The following is a 25,568-nucleotide window of genomic DNA, read 5'->3' on the forward strand; positions in this document are numbered from 1 at the left end:
TCTTTTTATACAAAATGGACAGTAAGATGTACTGCCCAGAGTTGTGCACAGGACTACTCTTTTAAATGAGGTTAAATCATAGCAGTTGTTTACTTCATTTTGAGCTTCTTTTAATGGTATGTAAGCCCTTTGAAAACTAAGGTCAAGAGTTTCCCTCACTTTATTTGATTATAAAGAATTCCTAAAAGAGCCATAGATACTAGTTGAAGGAGGGGCACAGTATAGCAGAAGTAGGTACCATGGGAGTCTGGGACAGTTGCACATGCAACTTGTTCCTCCTGAACCTCCTCAAGTTCAGTTTTAAATCTTCCATTTCCACTTGGTCGGTTGTTGCTGTTCATGCTCAGTTTTAGGCTTGATGATCAGATAATCAGATCACATAATAGCTCAAGTCTCATGGTCCTTTGATGTCCCAAGGTCAACCATTCTGTTCCTGTCAGGACTCCCTATCAAGCCAGCAATTGTTTCACAAAAAGACGTCAATCTGTTCTGTTTTTTAAAATGTGAATTTGTTCCAGTGCAATAAATATGTTAAACAACAATTTTAGAATAACTTAAATTTTGTGTTATTTATGTACAGTTTTGTTTATGAGAAGAACTAGATGAACACAAAACACTGACCCAGCTGCATTGGGCCACATAGGAATACACAAAATGCACACACCCCAGACATCTACTGGCTGCCTCATTTTACCATGTTTATTATCCCACAAGGCTGTGTTTTAGCTATTCTTTCACATTGTGAACTTTTCTATATGGAAAAAAAAGCACCCATTCAACATCCCAAACATATTTAAGCAGTCTCGTTTAAAAATACCAGGCAGTGGGCAGCCTGGGTGGCTCAGCAGTTTAGCGCCGCCTTCAGCCCAAGGCCTGATCCTGGAGTTCCGGGATCAAGTCCCACGTCGGGCTCCCTGCAGGGAGCCTGCTTCTCCCTCTGCCTGTGTCTCTGCACCCCACCCCACCCCACCCCACCCCCGTGTGTCTCTCATGAATAAATAAATAAAATCTTTAAAAATAATAAATTTTAAAAAATACCAGGCAGTATGTACAAAAAGAAAGTTAAGTATTGGAAAAAAAAACTTGAAACAAATGTTTGGGAAGAAATAAGAATATGTGCTGTATCCCAAGCAACAGGCATAAAGGAATCCACAATGTGGAACATCAGAGACAGAGCCCCAAAAATAATTCAGCTGGACTGTTATCAATTGCTAGGAAGTCAGTATGGATAGGCATAAAGAAATAGAAGAAAAGGAAAAATTGTTGAGCGTTTGAATTAGAAAAGTGAAAAAATTAGGAACAACTTCTTCCATATGGATCTTTATATAAAGCTTTTTTAAGGAAATAATTATCCTGCAGAATTAGCTTCTTTTGGTGCTAGTAGTGGTTGATTTAATATTTTCAAGTAAGTGCTACAAATTCCTAAGCCATCAGCTGACACACAAAGTGATGAGTGCAGATAGGAAAGCTGCAAAAGAATTTTCCAACTGTGTTACAGAAGTAAACTGAAAGAACAACCATACATTGAATTAAACTCTCAATTTTAATGAAACAGATACCTCTGACAAATGCATGCCTTAAAGATCCCAAATCTGAAAGACAGAAAACAGGAATTAAGGCTTTATAAGATAGCATTACTGTGATGTTCAGCACTAGTGCCAAGTAGAGATTTAGAGCTAAAACCAATAGTAGTTTATTAGTTACCAAACTGAGTTGAGCTTTTTAAAAGAAAGTCAGCCTTAGAGTTCACTACAGGGATGGGAAAAGTGGATGAGTTGTGCATATCTACATTGATATTTTTACTTAATTTTTCTCTGTTGTAAGAGCATTATTGTAAAAGAGAGAGAACATTGCTTAAAAACTCTTATAATGCATCAGGCCTGCCTATTTACAAAAACCGAACTCAACCCCATTATTTTTCTTCTTTTTGCTTCAAAAAACTGCCTCTCTGAGATAGCCCTGTGATAAAAGTGTGATTATAGCATTTATCTTACTATTTAGCGTAAGCATTTAATTTGCTAATTGCTGTTACTGAAAGTGAGAATATAGATGTGGTTATAGAATTTGGGAATAGACTTAACATCAGATTGTTCATTTCTACCATTGTAAAAGCCTGGAGTGATAAAAGAGTTTGTGTTATGTGGGATAGAAAGCCCTCCTTGACTTGATTTGCAATTTTGAAGGTTTTTGATTCTTTAGAGTAGTTCTTAAAACTTAGAACAAGCTATGTTGATATAGGAAAGCAGGTTGGATGTGAGGAAGTAGAAACTGGAAATGTTGAAGAGCTAGGGTCTTATTCTGGTGATCTAATCACAGAACTCTTGCAATAATTTGCTGCTACTGGATGCAGAAGGTGATGATGATATTGATGGGAAGACTAGAAGGTTACACCATGACAGCTTAATACATCAACTTAGCAGGTGTTTTAAGTGTTACTGAAAACAGATGTACTGGTTTGAAGATAATGGCTTTAATGCTGAATGTAGTAAGAGTCCTGCATTACATCGAGCTGCATTTAGAACCATACAGACTGCCTGGGTGGCTCAGTCAGTTAAGCATCCGACTCTAGATTTTGGCTCAGGCCATGATCTCAGGATTGTGAGTTCAAGCCCTATATTAGGCTCTCTGCTCAGTGTGGAGTCCACTTACGATTATGTGCCTCTCCATCTCTCTCCCCCTCCCTCCTTCATTCTCTCTCAAATAAATTTTTACAAAAAGAACCATACAGATAGCATTAGTATGAAAGGAGAGTCTAGCAAAGGAGCAGAAATATATTTATTTTATAATTTCTTATTTATGTCTTCAGCTACTATAGCAGAGATAACACAAGAACAGTGAGCCATGGCATTCCATAGCTGGTGTTAACAGATGTGGTCATTTTCAGTAACTCTTCTACCACTTCTCAGTAACTCACAAGCTGTAATCCTTCCAGTGCTAACACCCCCAAACAGACCTCAGTTCATATTTATTATAGTATTTACATATTTCTTAACCATTTAATGTATGTGAAATTGTGCTGCCCTGTTTTTAGGATCCTTTCTCTTTTTAATGTGTTACTGATGAAGTTTTTGAATGTTGTACCTCTAACATGATTTTTCTTAAACTGTAGTTTTTTTTTTTTTCATGATTTTGCACAATGCAGTAATTTTGGAATTGTGTATCTGATGTTGTAGCAGAACAGACTGTAGTTTTCAGCAGAAGGATATTTGACCTTGCTTTAAAAGCTTATGGGTCTCTGCTATGATTTTCCTATTAGGGCTTTCTAGAGACTTCATAGAACATCCTTATTAGTCAGAGAGCTTCAGGAACATTGCATCTGCTTGTTGCTCATGAAGCCCAAGTGGTAGAGCACCTTGTACTGTATCCTGGACCTGCTACAGAGCCTTCTCTTAATGTGGGCCCCACTTATAACTGTCACAGTCATAAAAGTTACTTTGTTTTTTGGTTTTTTTTTTAGAACGGAGTTTTATTTTTTTTTTTAAGATTTATTTTTATTTTATTTATGACACAGAGACACACAGAGAGAGAGAGAGAGAGAGAGAGGCAGAGACACAGGCAGAGGGAGAAGCAGGCTCCATGCAGGGAGCCTGATGTGGGACTTGATCCCAGGTCTCCAGGATCAGGCCCTGGGCTGAAGGCGGCGCTAATCCGCTGAGCCACCTGGGCTGCCCATAAAAGTTACTTTGTAAATAGAATAAGCACACACCATAGTGAAGTATACCTTGCCTCAGGTATCCAGAGACTGACCAAGTATTATGCCTCTTTCTTAAACAATATGCACCCTTTTTCTTTCCTTTTTCTTTTTCTTTTCTTTCTTTCCATTTACTTTTGAATGGCATTTGCAACATGCTCCTGATTGGACTCCCTCCCCGTAAAATTCATGAAAGTGGTAGTCCCCAGAATTTGAGGAGGGTTACTTCTCACTCTTTGGCATACATGTATCTTACTAAGGTACCCACTACTACCTGCCTACTGCATCCAGTCAGTGTAAGGTCTTCAGTGTAGATGATTAAAGTGAATTCTGTGGACTGTGCAAAACTATCAGTCCTAGAGTACTGTAGGAGGAAAGAACAGGAGAGTTACCATAGCCGTGAAGACACTGACCCTACCCAGATGAAAACAAATTGCTTTGGCATGTACTTCTAATTTAGATGGGGACAATAGGGGCAATGGCAGCCTCTGTGGATACTGGAGGCAAGGTATACTTCACTATGGTGTGAGTTGCTTAATCTGTTTATAAAGTAACTCTTAACAATCTAACAGATTGTTATAACTGCACAGTTATATTGATTTGCTCTAGTAAAAATTCCACATCTGGTATAGTAGTTACATTTGGGGTCATCACTTCTTTGTCTATGATAACCTGAAATAATCCCCCAAAGGCCATCATCCAGTTTTTGTATAGGCCAAGGAACCACATGACATTGGAATAGGATATGATATCCATCTCAGTTCCTTCAGGAATATGGTGCTGCTGCTGCTGCTGCTGTGTGTACTTCTCCTTCTCCCCCTCCTTGACCCCCCTCTGTCCCCTCCTCAGTTTTATGAACTTGGATTTGTTCTTTTCCTAAAAACAAATTGCTCCCTGGGCCAATGAGCTAATATGAGATTGCTGCCAGTCCTAACTATGTCTGTTCCAACTCTGCATTCTGGAATGGGAAAAATAGCCACAGGATCAGTTCATAACCCTGCAGCCCACTGGGACAGATTTAGGCCCAAGTCCATGTGTCACCTGGCATCTGTAAAGCTCTAGCGTAGCCACTGGATTGCAGAGGTTTTTTAAGTCACCAGGGATTAGCAGAGCTGGCAGAGTGTCAGATCTGAGACCAGACAGCAAGTGAGAATGTTTAATTTGGGTTGTAATATACTTGATTCCCAAAAGTTATTTACGGTTTTCCAAATAGCAAACTGTTTTTATGGAGGTGAAATTCACATAGCATAAAATTAACATTTACAGGGCAGCCCAGGTGGCTCGGCGGTTTAGCGCCACCTTTAGCCCAGGGCGTGATCCTGGAGACCTGGGATCAAGTCCCACATCGGGCTCCTTGCATGGAGCCAGCTTCTCCCTCTGCCTGTGTCTCTGCCTCTCTCTCTGTGTCTCTCATGAATAAATGAATAAAATATTTTAAAAATAAAAAATAATTCAAAAAATTAACATTTTCAAATGAACGATTCATTACCAGTTTGTACATTTGCAGTGCTATGCAACTACCACCCCTGTCTAGTTCTAAGATCTTTTTATCACCCCGTAATAGCATGTCCTACCTTTTAAGGAGTTGCTCTCCTGTCTCTCTTCCCTCCCCTTCCCCCCTTGCCCCGCCCCTGGCAGCCAGTCCACTTTCTGTCTATGGATTTATCTATCCTGAATATTTCATGTGAGTAGAGAAGGCACACAATAAGTTACCTTTTGTGTCTAGCTTTCACTTAGCACAGCATTTACAGAGGTTCATCCACATTGTAGCAAGTATCAGTACCTCATTTTTTTAAGTACTTCTTTTTTTTAAGGCTGAATAATATAGCATTTTATGTATATACCACAGTTTGTTGATCCATTTGTTCTTTCATGGACATTGGATATTAAAACCAGGAAATGTGCTGTGTGAATGACTAAGGTTTAGGAAACATTTACATGGTGGAAAAACACCCGTGTAGAGTTAGATACCGAAGTTTCTATTCCTGCCTCAGATGGTTCTTATCTATATCTGTGGCCTCTCAAAGGTTAGTTCTTAAAGTTTCAGTGTCTTTAGCTGTTAAGTGAGGATAGTAGTATGAATTTTTGAGAGCTTTGAAAGGCTTTCTCCACATTAGTGTTATATTCCCCAGCTCCAAATCCTTTGCTTTCATAATAAAGACTGACCTCAATTTAGCACTCCAGGCCAAATGTAGTACTAGCTCTGGTTTAATTTTGCAGCCTTGTAGCCTATCCATGGTTTCTGTTCTTCAACCCAGAGGGCCATTTACTATTAGAAAAACTCATGCAGTTTTCTTCTTCTTACTCTAAACTTCCACAGTATTTTATTTGTGTCTGTCTTGTGGAACTCCATCTTACCTTTGTGCAGGAGAGAAGTATCACTCACAATTTATGGGTAGTGAAAGGAAAATAACATTTAGTTGTTGGATAAGAAAGGAGGTAGAAGAGAAAAAAATGAGGTTGTATTTTTCTATAGCTTGCTTACATGGCATGTGGTACAGTTCTAAGCAGAGTTAGAGAAATGTTTTTTTGATTGACCAAAATGCAGGATTTTTCTGAAGCATAAACCCAAAAATCTTTTTTTAAGATTTATTCATTTGGGAAGCCTGGGTGGCTCAGTGGTTGGAGCGCCTGTCTTAGGCTCAGGTTGTGATCCTGGGGTCTTGCAGTCAAGTCCCACATTGGGCTCCCTGCATGGAGCCTGCTTCTCCCTCTGCCTGGGTCTGTGCCTCTCTCTCTCTGTGTCTCTCATGAATAAATACAATATTTTTTAAGAAAGACTTATTCATTTATTTTGGGAGAGAAAGTGTGTGGTAGGGAAGGGCAGAAAGAGGGAGAAAGAGAATCTCAAGCAGTCTCCCCACAGAGCCTGTCTCATGGCTCCATCCCATGACCGTGAGATCATTACCTGAGCTGAAACCAAGAGTAGAACACTTGACTGAGCCACTCAAGCACTCTTTAAATGTAGAATTTTAAACAGTCTTTTTTAGTCAAGTGACAAGAAAGAGATTGTATGAATAACTATAATTATTACCAGATTAATGTTTTTGTTTCACATAAATTTATCATTGTGCTACTTTTATGTTGTGGCTGAACAATTAATATTTAAGCCATTCTGTGAATCAGTACCAAACTGAAAGTAAACTTTTTTCTCTCAGTACTTGAAATTTGTATGGAGGTGTTAAATTGTGAGTAATAGATATCTGAATCTTTTTTTTTTTTTTAATTTGCTGTTAGCTTGGAAAGACTTCAATATACTTGAATTATTTGGAGTAATTTGAGGAACATTCTAGTCTTTTAGCAGATTTATCTCATGTTGACTGCTTTATGAAGTTTGAGTTATTTAATAGGCGGTGAAGGTCTTTTTGTAATCTTAAAGGAGCAATATTTTTTATCCTTTAAGATATATATTTGTCCATTTTTCACAAGAAACAGAAAAACATTTTTGGATTCTTACTGAATGTGGCAAGTTCCAAATCAAGTCAAATATAAATGTAATTGTCTTAAGACTTAACATTATAGATGATCTCCTTAATTGGTTCTTTTTTCTTTCCAATAGGGAGAAGAATCAAATGAGTCTGCAGAATCTAGTAATAATTGGGAAAAGCAAGAAAGTATTGTATTGAAATTGCAAAAGGAATTTCCTAATTTTGATAAACAGGTAGGTAGTCATGAACAGAAATTACTCAGTGTGTACTAAATGTTTGAAACAAAATAGCATTTGAAATAAACTGTATAAAGGCTTAGGGTATGTTTTCCATTATTCTAATTAAATATACTCCTTTATCAATATTATAAAATACTTTTATACTGTTTGTTCTTTACATTATTTGCCTTAATTGCTAACTGTATCAGCATAATAACCATAATCATAACAAACATAACAATTGGAACTCATGAATAAAATGTGGATATGTAGTAAGCCAACTCAGCTGTTTTAGCTTTTTTCATATTCTTGTCCTTTAAATTTCTCATTAAGAATTTTAAAGTGTGGGATGCCTGGGTGGCTCAGCGGTTGAGTATCTGTCTGCCTTTGGCTCAGGGTGTGATCCTGGAGTCCCAGGATCGAGTCCCACATCGGGCTCCCTGCATGGAGCCTGCTTCTCCCTCTGCCTGTATCTCTGCCTCTCTCTCTCTCTCTCTCATGAATAAATAAATAATTTTTTTAAAAAAAGAATTTTAAAGTGTTAGGGGCTCAATTGGAAAAGCATGACTCTTGATCTTGATTGTGGGTTCAAGCCTCACACTGGGTGTAGAGATAACTAAAAAAAAAAGATAACCTTAATTTTTTTTTTGTAAATATAGTACTGCATTTCAGTACTTCAGTATTCCATAAGCTTTGTTCTACCTGGTAAATAGTAGCAGTACTTTCAGAGTCCGTATGAGAACTCATGCCAAGCTTGCCATTGCTAAAAGGGCCTCTGTTGAATCACCTGATTGTATGTTGAAGCCCATTATTTGTTTAATATTTAGAATACATTTTACACTTGCATTGATTTATTCAGGTATATGCACACATAGTACATTAGCCAAATTCTGATGAGCTAAATGCAAAATTTGTTATGTTGTGTGTTTACATGTGTTGAAACTGTATGTTTTGAAGTTGACACTTTGTAAAAGCCTAGCTGCATGTTGAAATTTAATTGAACAAACATTTTTGATTCTGGTGTTCAGAGCACTTCATTGGGAGAGTTGAAATGCAAAAAAAGTCTAGCTTCCTTTCCTTTGAAGACTTAAAAATTCACAGAGGTGAAATTTTATATACACAGAAAGCATTTGTAAAGCAGCATATAAACAAATGTGAAATATTTGATACAAATTTTCAAGTGATTTATTTATTTTTAAAAGAGCATAAAAGTATTCAAGTTGTTAATTTTAGACTTTTAACAAAGGATCAATGACTTATTTCTAGGAACTAAGAGAAGTACTCAAGGAACATGAATGGATGTACACAGAAGCTTTAGAATCTTTAAAAGTGTTTGCAGAAGACCAAGGTAATTAGCTTTTCTGTCATAGAAAACATACTTCCCATTATGTTCTGTATTTTGGTATATAAGAAAAATGTAAACCTATTAGCTAATACAGAGAACAGTATTGGCAAAAGATCTTGGAAATAATGATGTGAAAATTTTTTAAATGAGCAGTTTCAAATGTTTTGGCCTGTTCTTTAATGACAGTGTAAAATAAAATAGTTAATATCTTTTTCTATTTGGCCAACTTTTTTTGATAGCTAAGGCTCCTTTTAAATTACCATGTTTTAATTGAATGTAAAGGAAACTTTTTTTATATTTTAGCAGTTCACAGGATAGATCTTATGATTGCTGGTGGTTTATAATCACTGTAATGTAGGTGTCCTAGCCTGCTCTTACATGAATATCAAAAGCACCAGAATCAAAAACCTAAAAGATGAGTATCACTGGCTTGGAAGAAAGTCCCTAAACCTGTATTGGAGCACTTTTAACTTTTAGAACCAAATGGTAGAGGAAAAAAGTACTGAAGAAGAATTGAATCACATATCCTTATGAAGAGCTGATCAAATTGATTCTTATTTAATTGCAAAGCCTGCTTATAAAGCCCAGTACAGTGGCTTTAGATGCTTTTGTTTTTTAATTCTTTTACAAAATACTTAGTACTAGTGCTCTTGATGGCACACAGAATGATATTGTGTGGGAAAAAGAAAGCCACCAATATTGCCAATTCTGAATCTGGAGAAGTGATTCAAAAGAAGTAGATTGTGAATGTGAAGTACTTGAGGACTACTTTGTTCAATTTATTTTTCTCTCTTTTATATATGCACAATAATGAATGTATGATAATCAGTGTGTAACTCTAAAGCACTCTGAATAAGTAAAACAAGCATTATAAACAGTAAATTACTGTGTTATAGATTGACGGTAAGAAATAACAGTATCTTCAATCACAGGCATCTTAGAAATCTATGGAATATGATTAATCAATGATAAAGTAGCAGTGTTATATAATAATAGTGTATTTCAATAGAAGGAGATGGCAATGGAATATTAATAGGAATTATTTTAATTTAGGGTGAATATTGTTTTTCCTATACCTCTCAGTGTTGGCATAGAGATGGGGCTGCTGAGTAGCGTTTGGGATATCTTACAGATATGTAGCTGCCATTTATATTCTCAGGATGTTTGTTAGAAAATGGAGGGTTTATTCAATGTTTTTTAAAGTTAACACCTGTTTTTGAAACTAATTATTTCAACTCATTGTACAGCTTCAAATTCTACTTTAGTATTTCTCTTAAAACATATTGATTTAACAAATTATAGTTGAATTTTGTATTCCAAAGGAAAATAACACATTTAGATAGTTTTTAAATCTTACTTGAAGCCTTTTATCTTTATATTTATGTCTTTCGAACTTAGTTATTTTTGTCTTTCTTTCTACACAGATATGCAATATGCTTCACAAAGTGAATTTCCAAATGGAAAAGAAGCTTCTTCAAGAAGTCAGAATTATTCTAAAAATGCAGCTAAAACAAAACTGAAACAGAAATGTTCCATGAAACCACAAAATGGTTTTAACAAGAAACGTAAAAAAAATGTATTTAATCCTAAAAGAGTTATTGAAGACTCTGAATATGATTCGGGCTCTGATGTGGGTAGTTCACTAGATGAGGACTATAGTAGTGGTGAAGAAGTGATGGAGGATGGCTATAAGGGTAAAATTCTTCACTTTCTCCAAGATGCTTCAATTGGTGAGCTTACTTTGATTCCTCAGTGTTCTCAGAAAAAGGCTCAGAAGATAACAGAACTCCGGCCCTTTAATAGTTGGGAAGCTCTGGTAAGGCTACATTATTTTTTTTTCCCCTGTGTGTGTGTGTTTGTTTAATTCACAGTACGGTTTATAGTCAAGGTGCCTTCAGCCCAGGGAAGCATTGATGGGTGGCCTTATCCTGTGTAGAGGCAAACATTACTTTCATTGTAAGCCAATAGTATTTCAAATAGTGTCATATGACCTAATTTTGAATGAATTAAGGGGTGATTTTCCTGAAAAAACCCAAGCTGATTGGCTGGGCATACTGTCACTCATTCTTTTGCATAGAAACTTGGTTCATTTCACTGCAGAAGAAGAAATTAGAGCTTACATTTAGGAAGGAGTTGTTTGCTAGCCTGTTCTGATCTGTTACTGCTGAGAAACCATGCAGAAGGCAAGAATGTGGCAGAAATGTTACTACAACTACTTGAAGAGCAATAGCAACGTCCAGGGGAGCTCCATGATTGAAAATGCCAGGCTAAGTGTTTTATGCTTCACCACAAAGAAGCAAGTGTTTATTTTCTTTTTCTTTTAAAAGTGACAGCTCAGTCTCTAACATGTTTTTCTTGGTTAAACAACACGGCCATTTTATGGAGTGTAGCAGGCTGCAGCATTTTTAATTGGAAAAAATAGAAAAGTGTGTGAAGCCTAGAATTTAAGCGTTAGGTGAAGGGAAGGCATAATCAATTGGTAAGTACACTTTGCATGATCATTTTATGGAATTCCATTTCCTATAAACAAATGTTATCCAAAATACTTGCATTTTGAGTTTTATAAGTGTCAGCAGTCAGCAAATTTTATTCATACAGAGAGATATAAGAACTCTGTCTTTTAACTTTTGCCTTGACTTTTGTGAGAATGGGGACTTTTATAGCATGAATTGTATATAGGCCCTGCTGTGAAAGCAATATGGATGATTTTTTACAGCTTTAGAAGATGAAGTACCTCTTGAAGGTTTAGAAATTTTAAGGAAGCTTTATTCCCTACCTTAGGGAATAAAGTTGCTTTTATAGTTAATTTTATACTTGTGACAAATCTGTGAGAGTGTAAGTTCCCTTCATAAGTATTTTTAAAGTAGCAGGATGGGAGGGTTCCTGAATAGTGGTTCTAAAAAGCATTTTTTAAAAAATTAAGACATTTGAAGAATAAGAAACACCATTAGTAGTATTTCGTAGCTTAAAAAAATAAAATAAATAAAGCCATTCGTTTTGCCTAAAGCCTTTACTTTTCCAGAGAACATCTGTCAAAGCAAGTCCTTTCAAAACTTGTTCGGCTTTGCCTGAGTGATTTATTTGTTAAAGTATTTGCTGAAGGGCTTTCTTGTTCTTCTTTTCTTCCTTTTCTTCTTTCTTTTAATCTTTAATGGTCTCCTCTGTTATTGTAGAGTCAGTTGCTTGGGCTTGTTGGGATTCTAATTTATTTAATAAGGAATGCAATTACCTGCACTACTGTGTTTAGTAACTGTAACTACTTGCCCAAATATCTCATAGTAAAAGTAAATTATACCAGACTTATATGTGCCAGATACCTTTAAAATCTTCAACTTAATGTGTAGAAAGCATATTTCCCCTACTAATTAACTGGCATAGTTTAAATTAGTTCTCGACATGGGTTTTTTGTGGATTATGCACAACCTACGTAAATCTCCTATTGCATCTTGCCCCCTCTCTAAAAATTGAACACAAAGATATTTTTTGCTAGCCATTTATTTAAATGTTGGGTATTTTATGTAACAAAAAGTAAACTTGCTACTTCATCAAAAAACAGGGCTTTGCTGTCCTGAAAAATGTAAGTAAATGAAGAGTTTGGAAACAAACAGTTAACATCGGCACATCTGTGAATATAATCTTTGAATTTTCATTTGTGTAGAACTTTAAGCTTTTACTTTCAGTCACTTTAGAATTTTCAGTGTAACTGATTTTTTTTTTTGATTTAGAGAGCAATTTCATAACTTAAAATCATCAAGATAAAGTTAATATGTGCATTCTAGTGAAAAGGTATATATGATATACTCCTTTCCTATTCAGAAAGGTTTGATAATGTATCTAGTGAAACAACTTCAGAAAGAAACAAAAGAAAAAGCATTTACTTTTGTTTTCATAGCTACTGTTTTTAGAAATTCCTATGAGAATTAGTTGAAATTTTAATTGACACTCAGTTACACTCTAATGAAAATTGCATATTAAGAACAGCATGTAAATGTCTAGTAAAATCTTAACATTATTGTTGAAGCTTATTTAGTCTTAAGGATTGGGGAATTTGTCAGAACTTTAAGTCATTAATATTTCATTTAAAAATGCATACCAAGCCAACAAATATGGATTAATTATGGTTTTTGTTAAAACTGAAGTCTGTAACATTAGTAGGTTAAATGTAATCACTAGTATTTAATTTTCTTAGAAAAACAATGTGAAAATTATGTTAGTAGTGCCTTTTAAAACAAAATTTGAAAAAATAAATAAATAAAACAATTTGAAAAGTACATCGTTATTTCATCCTAGTCAGAGAATTACACTTTTTAAACATTAAATGCTGTAAGATATTCTGTGACCCTTACTTTACATGAGTAAAATTTGTTTATTTAAATAAATAAGTGTATTGTATATGAGTGTTTATATTTGTAGTTTTACATCTATTTTCCTTGAACCAGAATTTAAATATTGTTTGTCGAGTTTTCTTCACAATTTTTCCATCTTATTTTTCTGCTTAATAATAGTAAAGTATGTGTTTATTGTAAGAAACCACATCATTAAATCCTGTAGACCTTAGAAATACAGCAAGCCAATAATGTCAGTTTAAAATCTGTTAATGTGGTATCATTGGGATTTTAATTGTCAAATTTCACACATTTGATGGCATCAGTTCACCTACCACTTACTGAGTTTTTGTCTAACCTGTGTAAAGTAGTGTAGGGATGCTGTTACATCTGTGATAATCTTACGGTGTTGCATCTTTATACTTTTACCGGGATGTAATAATGTATACTGACCAAAGCAAGATTCATGAGTAACTCATGAATAACTCAACCTAAAAACTTCTCAATATGTATATCTCCTTCCTTAACATTTAGGTCATTGTAGATACAGTTTTCCTCGATCATTAACCACACAGCCAAGGTTTTCGTTCATGTCAAAACACTTAACGCTCATTGTGTCTACTAGTAACTCAGACCAAGATTATCTTTTTTGCTTTGTTTTCCCAGTGATTATTGTAAAACGTCTGCTTAAGTTTGTCACTTAAGGTTATTGTAAGATGTCTGCACAAGTTTGCAATGCGTGTTCCTTTCTGATAGGATAATTTTCAGTAAATTCAGGCTTTATTTTAAGTTTAATAAACATTTATAAAAAAATTAGAAATGCATTTGCTTTGTCAGCTGCTTCCAGGTCTTTATAGCTGTGAATAAGATTAGGACTGTGTCCTCAAAAATGTTAACTTGTTAGGTGGGGAGTTCAGTCAGGTTTTAAACAATTCTCCCCTTCCTGTAGAAATTCGCAAATACTTGTATTGTAAGAGTGACACACTGTGGCAGGAGAGAGGTACTTCAGTTTGTGACTTAAAAGAAAAAAGTCCTTAGAGTGATACTTGAGTTTTTAATCAAAGTGATAGTAATCAAGACCATATTGATACTTTTTTCCCCCCATGTAATTATCCAGCAAGTAGGAATTGTTTTTTTTTTTCCTTCCACTCAGACAAAAAAAGCTTTATCATTTTTTGAGGAATTATTTTTCTTTGTCTAAAATAAAATAGTACCTGCAAGAACAAAGAAGAATGTTAAGTTAGCCAAAATTCTACCAAAGATACAATACTTAAGACTGTATTGAACAGTCTTAAGGGATATCTGGGTGGTTCAGCAGTTGAGCATCTGCCTTCGGCTCAGGGCGTGATCCCGGGGTCTGAGCTCCCTGTGAGGAGCCTACTTCTCCTTCTGCCTCTATCTCTCTGTCTCTCATGAGTAAATAAATATATCTTTAAAAAAAAAAAAAGAACATCTATTTGTGGCATCCATTTTTATATGTATATTTCATATTATGTAAATAGGACCATGTTTTCTATGCTCATCAGTAACTTTAAATTTACTAGTAGATACAGCATTTTATAGAATATTTGCATTTCTTAATCCTTTTTTGATGGGGCTAAGTCATTTATAGGATTATTACATGCTTTTTGTCTTCTGAAAATTGTTAACAGTAGAGTGTTCTTACATATTTCCTTAAGTGCCGGCCTGTCTTTCTCTCAAACACACATAGAAACACACACACCACTAATGAAGATACTGTGGAATTACATATTGAAATTTGTCTGTTTTAATTTTTATTATTCATGTATTTAGATTAACAAGGTAAAGAATTCTACACGCTTACTCCCTCCAGAAATCCATATCCATCTCCTTCTCCAGCCTGTTTCTCATGCTGCAAATAACTGTTCTCACTTCTTTTGTCTAATTCTTACCACTTCCATTTCTCTAGGTAATATAAGTACATTGCTATTTTTTATTTTTGTTTTAGGTCTTATCTGTTGATACGTCATTATATAACGCTATGGTGAGATTAAATCTCACTGCCAGTCTCACTTTACATGCCCATTTCCTATTCCCCAGTCCTACTAATAGAAGTTGATAACTATGATAATTTTGAAGATTACTTTTTAGTTATCTACATTGTTAGGACTATATAAATGCTTTTCTTAGCTTCACCATGTAGTATGATGCATGGTTACTTTTTTTCCCATGCTTAGAATTTTGTTTTCTCTGCATATTAGTTTTTTTGGTTTTTCTGTTTGCTTAGTTTCTATGTATTTTTTTTATTTCGACTCTAAAATTTTCTGTAGTTGTCTAAATTTCCCCTCAGCTTTTAGGCACTTCAGATATTCCGTCAGTTTCATCTTCCTTAAGAAAGTCTTTTCTGGGATCTTAATGATCTGCTCTTGGTTTACATTGTTTGGGTTATTGGCCTACTATTTAGCTGTGGCCTGGGGCTCTCATATCCCTGACATCCTGAGTAATGCTTGTTGTCTCTCTTGTGTTGTATCTCTTCTTCCTGAATTTTATGCATGCCCCTTTATCCCCTTGGTTCTGTGAGTACACACTAGGGTAGAGGTGGGTAGATAATATAGCAGAGCTAGATGGCCTGGTTTTGAATCCCATTTCTGACATTTTCAGTAATTTATCTGACCTTCAGCAGGTTCTTATTCTCCATTTTTTCATCTGTAAGTGGGGTATAATTATGTACTCTCCTATGGGACTTCTAGGGTTAAATAAAATAAATGCCCATTCAGTTGTCTGTTTCTTAGAAACTGTTAGCTGCAGATATCCACAATATTTTGCATTGCAGATGTTCTGTGTATTACTAGTGAAATGCTAAGAAACTTGTTTTCTACATATCCCCCATATCAGTGATAGCCATATTAAATAGAACTTCTTTGGATCAGTTTTTCATTTTAAAACTCCTTCTGGCCTTTAAACAGATTTATGGCTAGTTACATTAGCCACATATTATGACGACATTTTGCAGCCTTGTGGTAATTTGACAAATTTCTGTCCAGTGGGATGTAAGCAGAAGTATATTAGACTTTTGGAAAATGTCCTTAATACGATTCCTTTTTCCTGTTGATTGAGATGTCAGTATGGTGATGGGAACCCCCATGTAATGAGAATACAAAGCAACAAAGTAGAAAAATCCTTGACTGGGGAACTATCATACCAAGCACCAGAAGTGCTTCTACAAGTCATCATTTACATGGGAGAGAAATACACTTAAATTTTATGTAAACCCCTGATGTTTTGGGTTTACTGTTTCTCATAACTAACCTAATCCTAACAGCTTCATCTTTCAGTTAAACTTTTTCCTCAAAAAATCTGATGTTTTACATTCAGGGAGTGTATCAGTATTAGATAGATTTAAATTCTAAACTACAAACCGTAATTTGGAACATCTCTAATGTTGGTTGAACTTATATGGGAAGCAGGGTAGGGACAGTAGGAAGCCCCAGGGAGTCAAATTTTGACCTCAAAAATAACCAAACGTCAAGTGCACTTAAAAAAATAAAAAAAGATTTTATTTATTTACTTATTTACTTATTTACTTATTTACTTATTTACTTATTTATTTATTTATTTATTTATTTATTTATTTATTTATTTATGAGCGATAACAAGAGAAAGCACAAGCAGGGGGAAGAGGGAGAAGTAGACTGCCCACTGAGCAGGGAGCTCAATGTGAGGCTCAATCCAAGACCCTAGGACCATGACCTGAGTTGAAGGCAGACACTTAACCAACTAAACCACCCAGGCACCTGTTAAGTTCATTTAAAAAATCTTAGTAACCAATTCAGATGATGCATTATCTTGAAATAAGAGTTACCTTTTGTGCTTTGTTACTTCCTCTGCAAGAATTTCAAACCTAAAAATTAGAATAGTGTGGTGAAACCCCCATGTCCTCATCAGCAGCTTCAGATCCTGGCTGATGTCTGGTCTTGTTTCACCTATATCCTCATCCTCTTCCTCTGTCTCATATTTTGAAGCAAATCTTAGAGTTCACTTTATCCATAAAAATTTAAATACATATCTCAAAAAAATTTTTGCTAAACATAACTACTTTGTCACACCTAATAAAAATCATCAGTAATTCCTTAATATTAGAAAATATCCATTCAGTGTTCAAATTGTGTTCCTCATAAATACCATACATTTTTTTTCTAAGTAAGTTTGAATTAGAATCCATTAAATAAGGTCCACATACTAAAATTTATATCAGTCTTTTAACTCTCTTTTATAACTGTAGGTTCCCCCATCCATCTCTCTCTCTCTCCCATCTCTCTCTCTCTCTCTGTCTCTTTCCTCTAATATCTTTGGTGAAGGAACTGGATCATTTGTTCTACTGTTTCCCTATCTGGATTTTTTTGCTTATACCTCCCTGATATAGTTTAACACATTCCTCTGGATCAGTATCTTCTGTAAAATTACAGTTAGAAGGTTAAATACTCCCACCAGTACCATTACATGACTGTTGATGTGTTCTTTCATCAGGAGAGTTGGGTTTCGTTTCTTTTTTGTAATGTAAGTTTCTTTCTTCTCTAGATTCTGACATGATTGAATTGATCTTCTTGGGGCCAAAGTATTTCTTATTTCTGGCCTTACTACTCTGAAAGAACTTTCTAGATCCTAGATTACAATAGTTTCTTTGGGAAAAGTGCCCATGAAATTTTGTCCTTTCCCTTGTAAACTTGTAATACAAGTTGTTACACTTAAAATTATTTGTTGCATGTCTTTCCCAATTACTGTAAGCCATATGAGAACAAGGACTGTGTCCCCCTATGAGGTGTCTTCACCAGCTACAGTAGTATGCCAAAAAATTAGAGTATAGTAAGTGGTAGTTTACAGAAAAAAACTTTTGCTTTTTTTTAAACTTTTAAGGTGGGGATAGGTACTAGTGAAAAGAAAACCGTACAGACTGGAATCTTAGCCTACTTCGTGACCTTGGAAATTGAACCTTGGTTTATTCATCCAGAATTGGTGGATTGATCTGTGGTTATTGTGAAGATTTAATGAGTTAGTGAATAAAAGGCATCTAGTAGTTATATAAGGCACACAATATATATTTCTTCTTTATTTTTTGGTTATTGTTCTCTCACACATATACTACAACAGGCATGAGATCAATTTTTTGGTCTATAATTTTGGAGTTCCATTTAAAATTCTATTTATTAAAAAAATAAAATAAAATTCTATTTATTTTTCAAAAAGATTTATGTAATTATTTTACGGCGAGACCACAAGAGGCTGGGAGGCTGGGAGGGAAAGAGGGAAAGGGAAAGAGAATCCTCAAGCAGACTCCCCACTAAGTGCAGACCCCGACACAGGGCTCAATCCCAGGACCCCGAGATTATGACCTGAGCCAAAATTCAAGAGCAGGCTCTTGACCAACTGGGCTACCCAGAAGCTCCTAAAAATATTTTAATTAAAAGTTCTAATAGAACCTCCTTAAAATTTTCAAGGCTCTACTGATTTATATATCCTGTTGTTTATATATAAATCTCTTCCCTGGAAAGCACAAGGTGGAAGGTCACATTGTGAATATTGTTGTTCTTGTGAAAATGTAAAGTAGTGTGCAAATAACTTTGTATTTCATGGTGTCATTTGTGAAATGTTAAGTTTTTGTTTTGTTTTTAACCCTGCAATATAATAATACCATGACTTTGGAATAGATTGGAAATTTTATTTCTTTCCAACTTTTCTAGATTATATATAAAAAAAATGTATGTTATTATAATTGCATTTTGGATGAAATTATCTTAGTATATCCTATAAGTGTTGAATTTGTATGGAATTTGTATTAATTGAAGCTTCTCTGGGAACTTAGATATACTGTGATCACAAAAACTAGAGTTGTTAATGTGATTCTTATAACTTGAAAGAATATGTTAAATAAGATGACATGAATCAAAATCATGTAGATTTATTTTAAAAGTTGCTTTTACTCTGGTTTCTTTTATTCATTTCTGGATTGTGGAATTATTTTTTTGTCCAACAAGGGTGTTTTCAGATAGCTGTGGGCTTTCTCTTCTTTTCACTCACTAAAAGTGTTTTTTTATGATGTTCTTCAGGATATATCTTTTCGGCTACTTATATGTTAAAATTCTAATTCTGTTAATAGCTTTTACATGATGAAATATTCAGTGTTTTTTTTTGAAGATTTATTTATTTTGGAGAGCACATGTGAGAGTCGGGAGGGGCAGAGAGGGAGAGAAAAGCTCAATGAGACTCCCCACTGAAGGTGGAACAAAGCACGGCTCCATCACAGGGCCCTGATCATAACCCAAGCCAAAACCAAGAGCTGGATGCTTAAACAAATTGAACCACTCAGTTGCCCCTCAGTGTCTCCTTTAGAAAAATAAATACAAATACATTTTTGAAAGAAATTCTTTGAGCTTTCACAAAAACCATTTATACAAGTGTTGTATTGAAATTGAGTTTTTAAAAAAGTTTTACCAGATTATTGAATTGGGCATAGTTAACTTTTGATTTATTCTGTATCTTTCCAAGTAATAGTCTCAGTTTAGGAGCAGAATTTAAGTGGCAAATAATAATTGGGGTTTTAAAAGCTCAAGAGGTGGTACTTTGATAATAAATAGAGAAAAAGTATGTTTCAGGAAGATTAATCATATGGTAATATTTATGGGAAGTAACAAATGGAGGCAAGATAATCAGGTATACAGTTATTATATTTGGTGCCATTCCTTTGGTGATAAAGACAAATGTGAGATTTTAAAAAGAAAACTTCATAGGAGATATTAATGTTTACTTGAGAGTTTCTCCTATAAGAGAACAGCTAGTAGGGGCAAAGTAGCTTGAGATTGTGCATTTGGGGAGAAGGATACATCTTATTTTAATATGGTGAGTTTGATTCATCAAAGAGAAACTTGGGAATTCAAATGTAGACATGAAGAAACAAATTCTGTTAGCACTTGATTAAGGTCATTAGTAAAAATTAAAAATTTTTCCCTCATAAAGAGATTGATACTGGATTTTTACTTACTAGATCTAAACTATTAAATTATTTTTCTTCTTATGCCATAGTTCACAAAGATGTCCAAAACTAATGGCTTATCAGAAGATTTGATATGGCATTGTAAAACATTGATCCAAGAAAGGGATGTAGTTATAAGGCTTATGAACAAATGTGAAGACATTTCAAATAAATTGACAAAACAAGTTACCATGCTCACTGGAAATGGAGGTGGATGGAACATAGAACAACCTTCCATTCTAAACCAGAGGTAATACATGTTGTATTTACCTATTTCTTATATTTCTCAGCTGTCTAAAAATTCTGAACTTATTTTCTTATTGTGCCTAGGGAACTTAAGTGTGTAAGTTGTATGAAAACTAAGGTTAGAAGGGAAGCCCAGGGTTTCCTGTAATGACACATAAGTGATATAGGAATTGTTTTTTTATCATACCCCCCCTACCCCACGAAGGGTATCTTACTCCATTATATCATTTTAATTTAGGGGGAGCAAATGTTATGGTCTTATATAACCTATATTTTCCTTATTTGGTAACACAAGTTACTGTATGATCACAAAAACTGAAAAGGTGGACAGTATGGTGCTTCAGAAAGTCAGCTGCTTAATTGCATCAATGAAAAATTTGTCTTAGCTCAGTTTCTTTTTAGTTGTGAATAAAATGAAATGATTAAAATATCCTTTATCTGTGATTTAATGTTTTAAATGCTTTAAAAAGCCCATATTTTTTAATCTCTTTTTGGAGTAGAAACACATCAAAAATGAAAAGGACACTTACTAAATAGATTATATTAAGAAAAGATTGTAAGTATATTACCCCCAAAACTGCTACTGTCAGTAAAATGTCTTGTCGGAATTCTTACAAAAAATTAAAAAAAAAAAAGACTTCTTACAAAAAATAGACACTAAATTATTTTCAACAAAAAATTCCTGCAACAACCGGTGCATATTAAAATGGCATTTTATTATTATGAACACCCCCATTTTGCATGGTGTTGGGATATTGGGATGGGGAGATTATTTTGAACTTCTTATAAAAGTTTATTTTTAAGTGGTTTGGGGACTCAGAACTATTCAGAATACTTCCTTCTTAAGAAATGTATAAAATTGTTTACTGTGATAATATAGTGACAAAAACATGGAAGCAATCCGATTCCCAAAGTCAGAGCATAGTTAGAATGAATTATGGTATGAATAGTTAGAATGGATTATATGGTATATCCATGCTATGCAGTGTTATGCAACATTAAAAATGATTACATCTGTTCAGAATATTTCTGATAGGTATTTAATAAGGTTAGCACTAGGGTCTTATTAAAATTAATTACCTTGGTTTTATTTATTTCTAGTATTTTTCTAGTTAATGATCAAAGCATATTTGCTGATCATTGGTTAATTAAAAGCAAGATACAATTACTGGCCTTTAATAGTAAGCTACAATCTTTTCTGTGCCCTTCTAGGGTGCTATGGGATGGTGTAGGGAAACGTGATGCAGTTCCCACAAAGAAGCTCTTTTCTCTGTTGCATAGAAAGAACTATGGCCATGTCAGCAAATTCATCTCCTAAAAGTGTAGTTGGAGCTGCTCCTCGTTCTACAGCATTGGATATGGGGAGTTCTTCACTCTACAAGACTTACCCAGTTGAGTCTACTTTATCATAATTTGGATTTTAAAAAATCAAGTGCTTTATTGCATTACTTAAAAAATTTCTCTTAAACCCACAACCAGAGTCCTGTTACTTGTAAATAGTATGATCAGGTATTAAACTATCCTTTCCATTAGGCTGAGGAATTTTTTGATGAAATATTTAATAGATGAGAAAAATAACTTTTTTTAAAAAAGTGCTTATTGGCTCTAGCCCAAAATATAACTATTAAACATCTGTGTAGATAGTTTCTTTAGACTTTATTTAAATCCACTTTTAGGGGGTGAAATTTGTTGTCTGGTTTTTTTCTTTTAGCCAAGGTGTAAGAGTTACACAAGCAGTTTCACTTGGTGTACTGGCCAGGCATCATCACTACTTAGCATAGAAACATACAAAGTAGTTTCCTTGCCTTGGGAAAGGATTTATTAGCACAGAGGAAAATGTTAAACTATCCTCCTGATGACTAAACTATCCTACTTTTCTTAACAGAACCAACTCTTTGTAGGAAAATTGTTAACTGTTTTCTTCTTACAAATTTATATGAATTATAACAGACAAAAATTGCCTCTTAGAAATAAAGGACATACAGACATACCCAAATCCTTAATAAAGTATTTGCAGAGGAAAATAAAATGTCTTGCATGTATCTCAAAGCCATTGCATTCATAATTTTTATTTTAAAATGTCAGAACTAAAGATGGCCCAAAGTTAAAATAATATAGTGAGAGAAAAGAGAAAAAAATTATTCCTGCTGTTAATATATCTATCTCTTAAACTTTAGCTATTTATCTAAAATTTATTGGCTTTAATTATTTTAACTGAAGAGATTTCTCAGGTGTTCAATATAAAATATATTTCATTATATGTGCCCTGTCTTTTCTGGGCTAACTCTGCCCAAGGATATTCTTATTTTGTTTGTCCTCAACTTGATAGGATAGTTTTCTATCCTGCTCTAAACAGTTTCTATGAAGCCATTTGACAGTGATGTGAATGCAGAACAGTATTGCAGATGTGATTTGACCAACTCAAAGTATTATAATGGAAAGAAATATTTTAGTGGTTTGATACTACTGTTTGGATACTACAAGCTAATGTGGTACTATTTTCAGCAACTATCTGTCCCTAATCTTATTTCATATGAACAACTTGCAGCAAGTCTCGCTAGACTATTTCTGCATTTTAAACTGAAAGTTAGCATGTTTTATGGACTCCTGTTGTTTCCATCTCAGGCTTTTCTCACCTTTCAAAATAATTTTGATACTAGGTTCTCTGGCAGGAGATTTAAACCCAATTTAATTTTCACTCTGAAAAGAAACCAGAACTCTGTCTGGAAGGATTTTTTTTTTTTCCTCACAAAACAAATAACCAAAATAACGTTCTGCCTCATTTTCTTTCATGATCCCAGAAAACTTAAAATCATTTTTTTCCTTAGTAGTATGAAAGAAAACCTTTCAGTTTAAAGATATTTATAGTCTGCTAATGAGAAGAGAGCACTTAACTAATTTAGAAGGCCTGGACTGTAGTTCTTGTCATTTGGGTAACCCTGATCTGTGAACTGGTGGAGTGCATATGCAGTCATGAAAATTCTTAGAAAATTATAGAAAGTCAAAATAAATGTAATAAATGGAAGGTATGGTTGTACAGCATCTAAATATTAGACCCTGCTAGATAAAGAATACAGCTGCCCTGTTTTAAAACTTTGTTCTAATAAGTGAATTGGATTTAAAACGTCTTTGTCAAAGTTGCATTTTCATTGATCTTTTTGCATTCTGAAGAAAGGATCTGTTGATGGGCAGCACCTTTGGGATACTAAGCAACAAAAAGTTACTTGTAGCTTAGATAAATCCAGTAGAGAGTACACACACACACACACACACACACACACAAGCACACACACAGAGATACTTGTATTTTTTAAAAAAATATTTCAATATCACAAAGCTATTTAATGTCCTTATCATAAACAGCCACCAGAGCTGCTTTATGATTGTGGATGAAACCATTTTATTTGATTGAAAAATTCTGTATAGTAGATGCTTCTCAAAATTTCTAAACCACTTTTTAAAGTTTTATGCATAGTGAAGAATATTTTAACAGTTATACTAGTTTCTCAATATTTCTTGGCTATTCGTGATTGACACTGGGATAGCATGCTGGCTCTTTAATGCATTAGTAAATGTGCTGTGTCTACGTTATTTTCATGAAATGGGAACTTTATCTGTGGTATGACTAAGTCCTTGGGAGGGACTCAAAAATAACTCCGTTTTGACCATAGAATGGGTAGGTCAGAGGGAGAGAACTTTTTCATGTTTCTCCTGTGTAACATCTGGATCAGACCTGGTTTGAATACTGCCACTGCAGACATGGGTTTGAATCATTATATGACCTTGGGCAAGTTACTTACCTTCTCTGAGGCTCAGAGAGGATCCCATCTGTAAAAATGGGGATAATGGTATTATTTACTTTATAATGTAGATTAAGTGAATAATCCATATGTAGCCCATAGCATTATATCTGGAATACAGTAAACATTCCAATATTAGCATTTATTTTCACCATTATTGTAGTAGAAAGAATTCATTTGGATCTGGAAATTAAAATATATATGATATGTTTTATTTATTATTACTTTTTTAGCAGCAGTAGAAATTACATTGGCCAAGAAGGCAAAGATATTTTTAAAATGAACTGCAGAGACTTCAGTAAGAGTGCTAATCTTTTTTCCTACCAATACTTTTAATTATTTGTAATGAGAAATGTATAGATTGCATTACCCCATAGTTGAAACACAGATTCTGATTTAAGATGGCTTTCTACCCCAGCTCTTTTACAGCTGTTCTAAATAAGGTACTGATTTTAGAATTTGGCCCTTTAACCATTTTATTATATCATATCTATGTACAGACCCCTTCCCTGTGTGCAGATAGGATGTGAGTAATAGGAAATTAAGGGGATGGGATAAAAGCTGGAGAACAAGAGGTGCATGGCCTTATCCTGGCTTCCCATCTTAATATGGGATATATCCTGACCTAGTGAGTATGAGAATAAAATTCCAAGTGAGATAGACTTTAGTTAAAGTCTTAGCCTTCCATAAAACACTGTAGCTGTGCAGCCTCAGGCAAATTACTTAGCCTTCAGCTTTTCATCTACTTAATGATAAAAGTCAGTCTTTATAGGATGTTGAAAGATTAAATGAGATGGTGCTTGAAAATGACATTTGTGTGTGTATGTAATAGGTGTTTGGTAATAACTGCTATTAGTTTTTAACCACTTGAACTTTCAGGGGAAAAAGTGCTGTTTTCATCCATTATAACCTTCCATAATACCTTCCAAACAAGTTATTTCCAAATTTTGTGTTTACAAATTAAATGAGATTTTGACACTTGCCTGCTACTTTCCACTCATGGACACTCATTGATGTCTAGCAAATTTACATTCCTACATAGTTCAAAGACAAATACACACATACATATACCTTCCTGAATTATATATACTATTGATACTAGAGGTGATTGACATTTATTCAGAAAGTGTTTATTCAGTCATCCTGGCAAAGAAGCAAATTAAGCTTGAGTTGTCCTAATACTTCAGGTTCCTCGATGTGGTTAAAATTCAAATCCATGCAATACCATTTTCAAGTATAAATATTAGGTTAGTAACATGTTACAGTTAATATTCTGATCATTTATGGAATTTGGTGGCATTACATTATGACTGAATATGGAAATTTTTTTATAATTCTTATAGCCAGAAGAAAAATAAATACAAAATAAAATTTGATAAAATAGAAAAAAGTATTGTGTTTTAGGCTCAATTTCTTAATTAAATATAAATAGCTTCTATAACAGGTTAAAGGTAAGAAAGACTAGGCATAGGTATTTCAGCTTTTGTGTGATTATAAACTTAAATGTCACATCAGAAAACTAAAGAA

General features: G+C 34.3%; 1 protein-coding gene across 6 annotated transcripts in view; it reads left to right on the top strand.

Annotated features, from left to right (window-relative positions):
• Positions 1 to 25,568, top strand: part of SMARCAD1 (SWI/SNF-related, matrix-associated actin-dependent regulator of chromatin, subfamily a, containing DEAD/H box 1) — a 78,357-nt gene that overhangs the window by 34,326 nt on the left and 18,463 nt on the right. For all 6 annotated transcript variants that reach the window (XM_041759237.1, XM_041759239.1, XM_041759238.1 and 3 more), the window contains 4 exons: positions 7,251 to 7,352; positions 8,604 to 8,685; positions 10,107 to 10,498; positions 20,046 to 20,245. In XM_041759237.1, coding sequence (XP_041615171.1) covers positions 7,251 to 7,352; positions 8,604 to 8,685; positions 10,107 to 10,498; positions 20,046 to 20,245 — 776 coding nt within the window. The remainder of the gene's footprint in view (positions 1 to 7,250; positions 7,353 to 8,603; positions 8,686 to 10,106; positions 10,499 to 20,045; positions 20,246 to 25,568) is intronic.

This window comes from Vulpes lagopus, chromosome 6 (assembly GCF_018345385.1).
Source record: "Vulpes lagopus strain Blue_001 chromosome 6, ASM1834538v1, whole genome shotgun sequence".
NCBI classification, from domain to species: Eukaryota; Metazoa; Chordata; class Mammalia; order Carnivora; family Canidae; genus Vulpes; species Vulpes lagopus.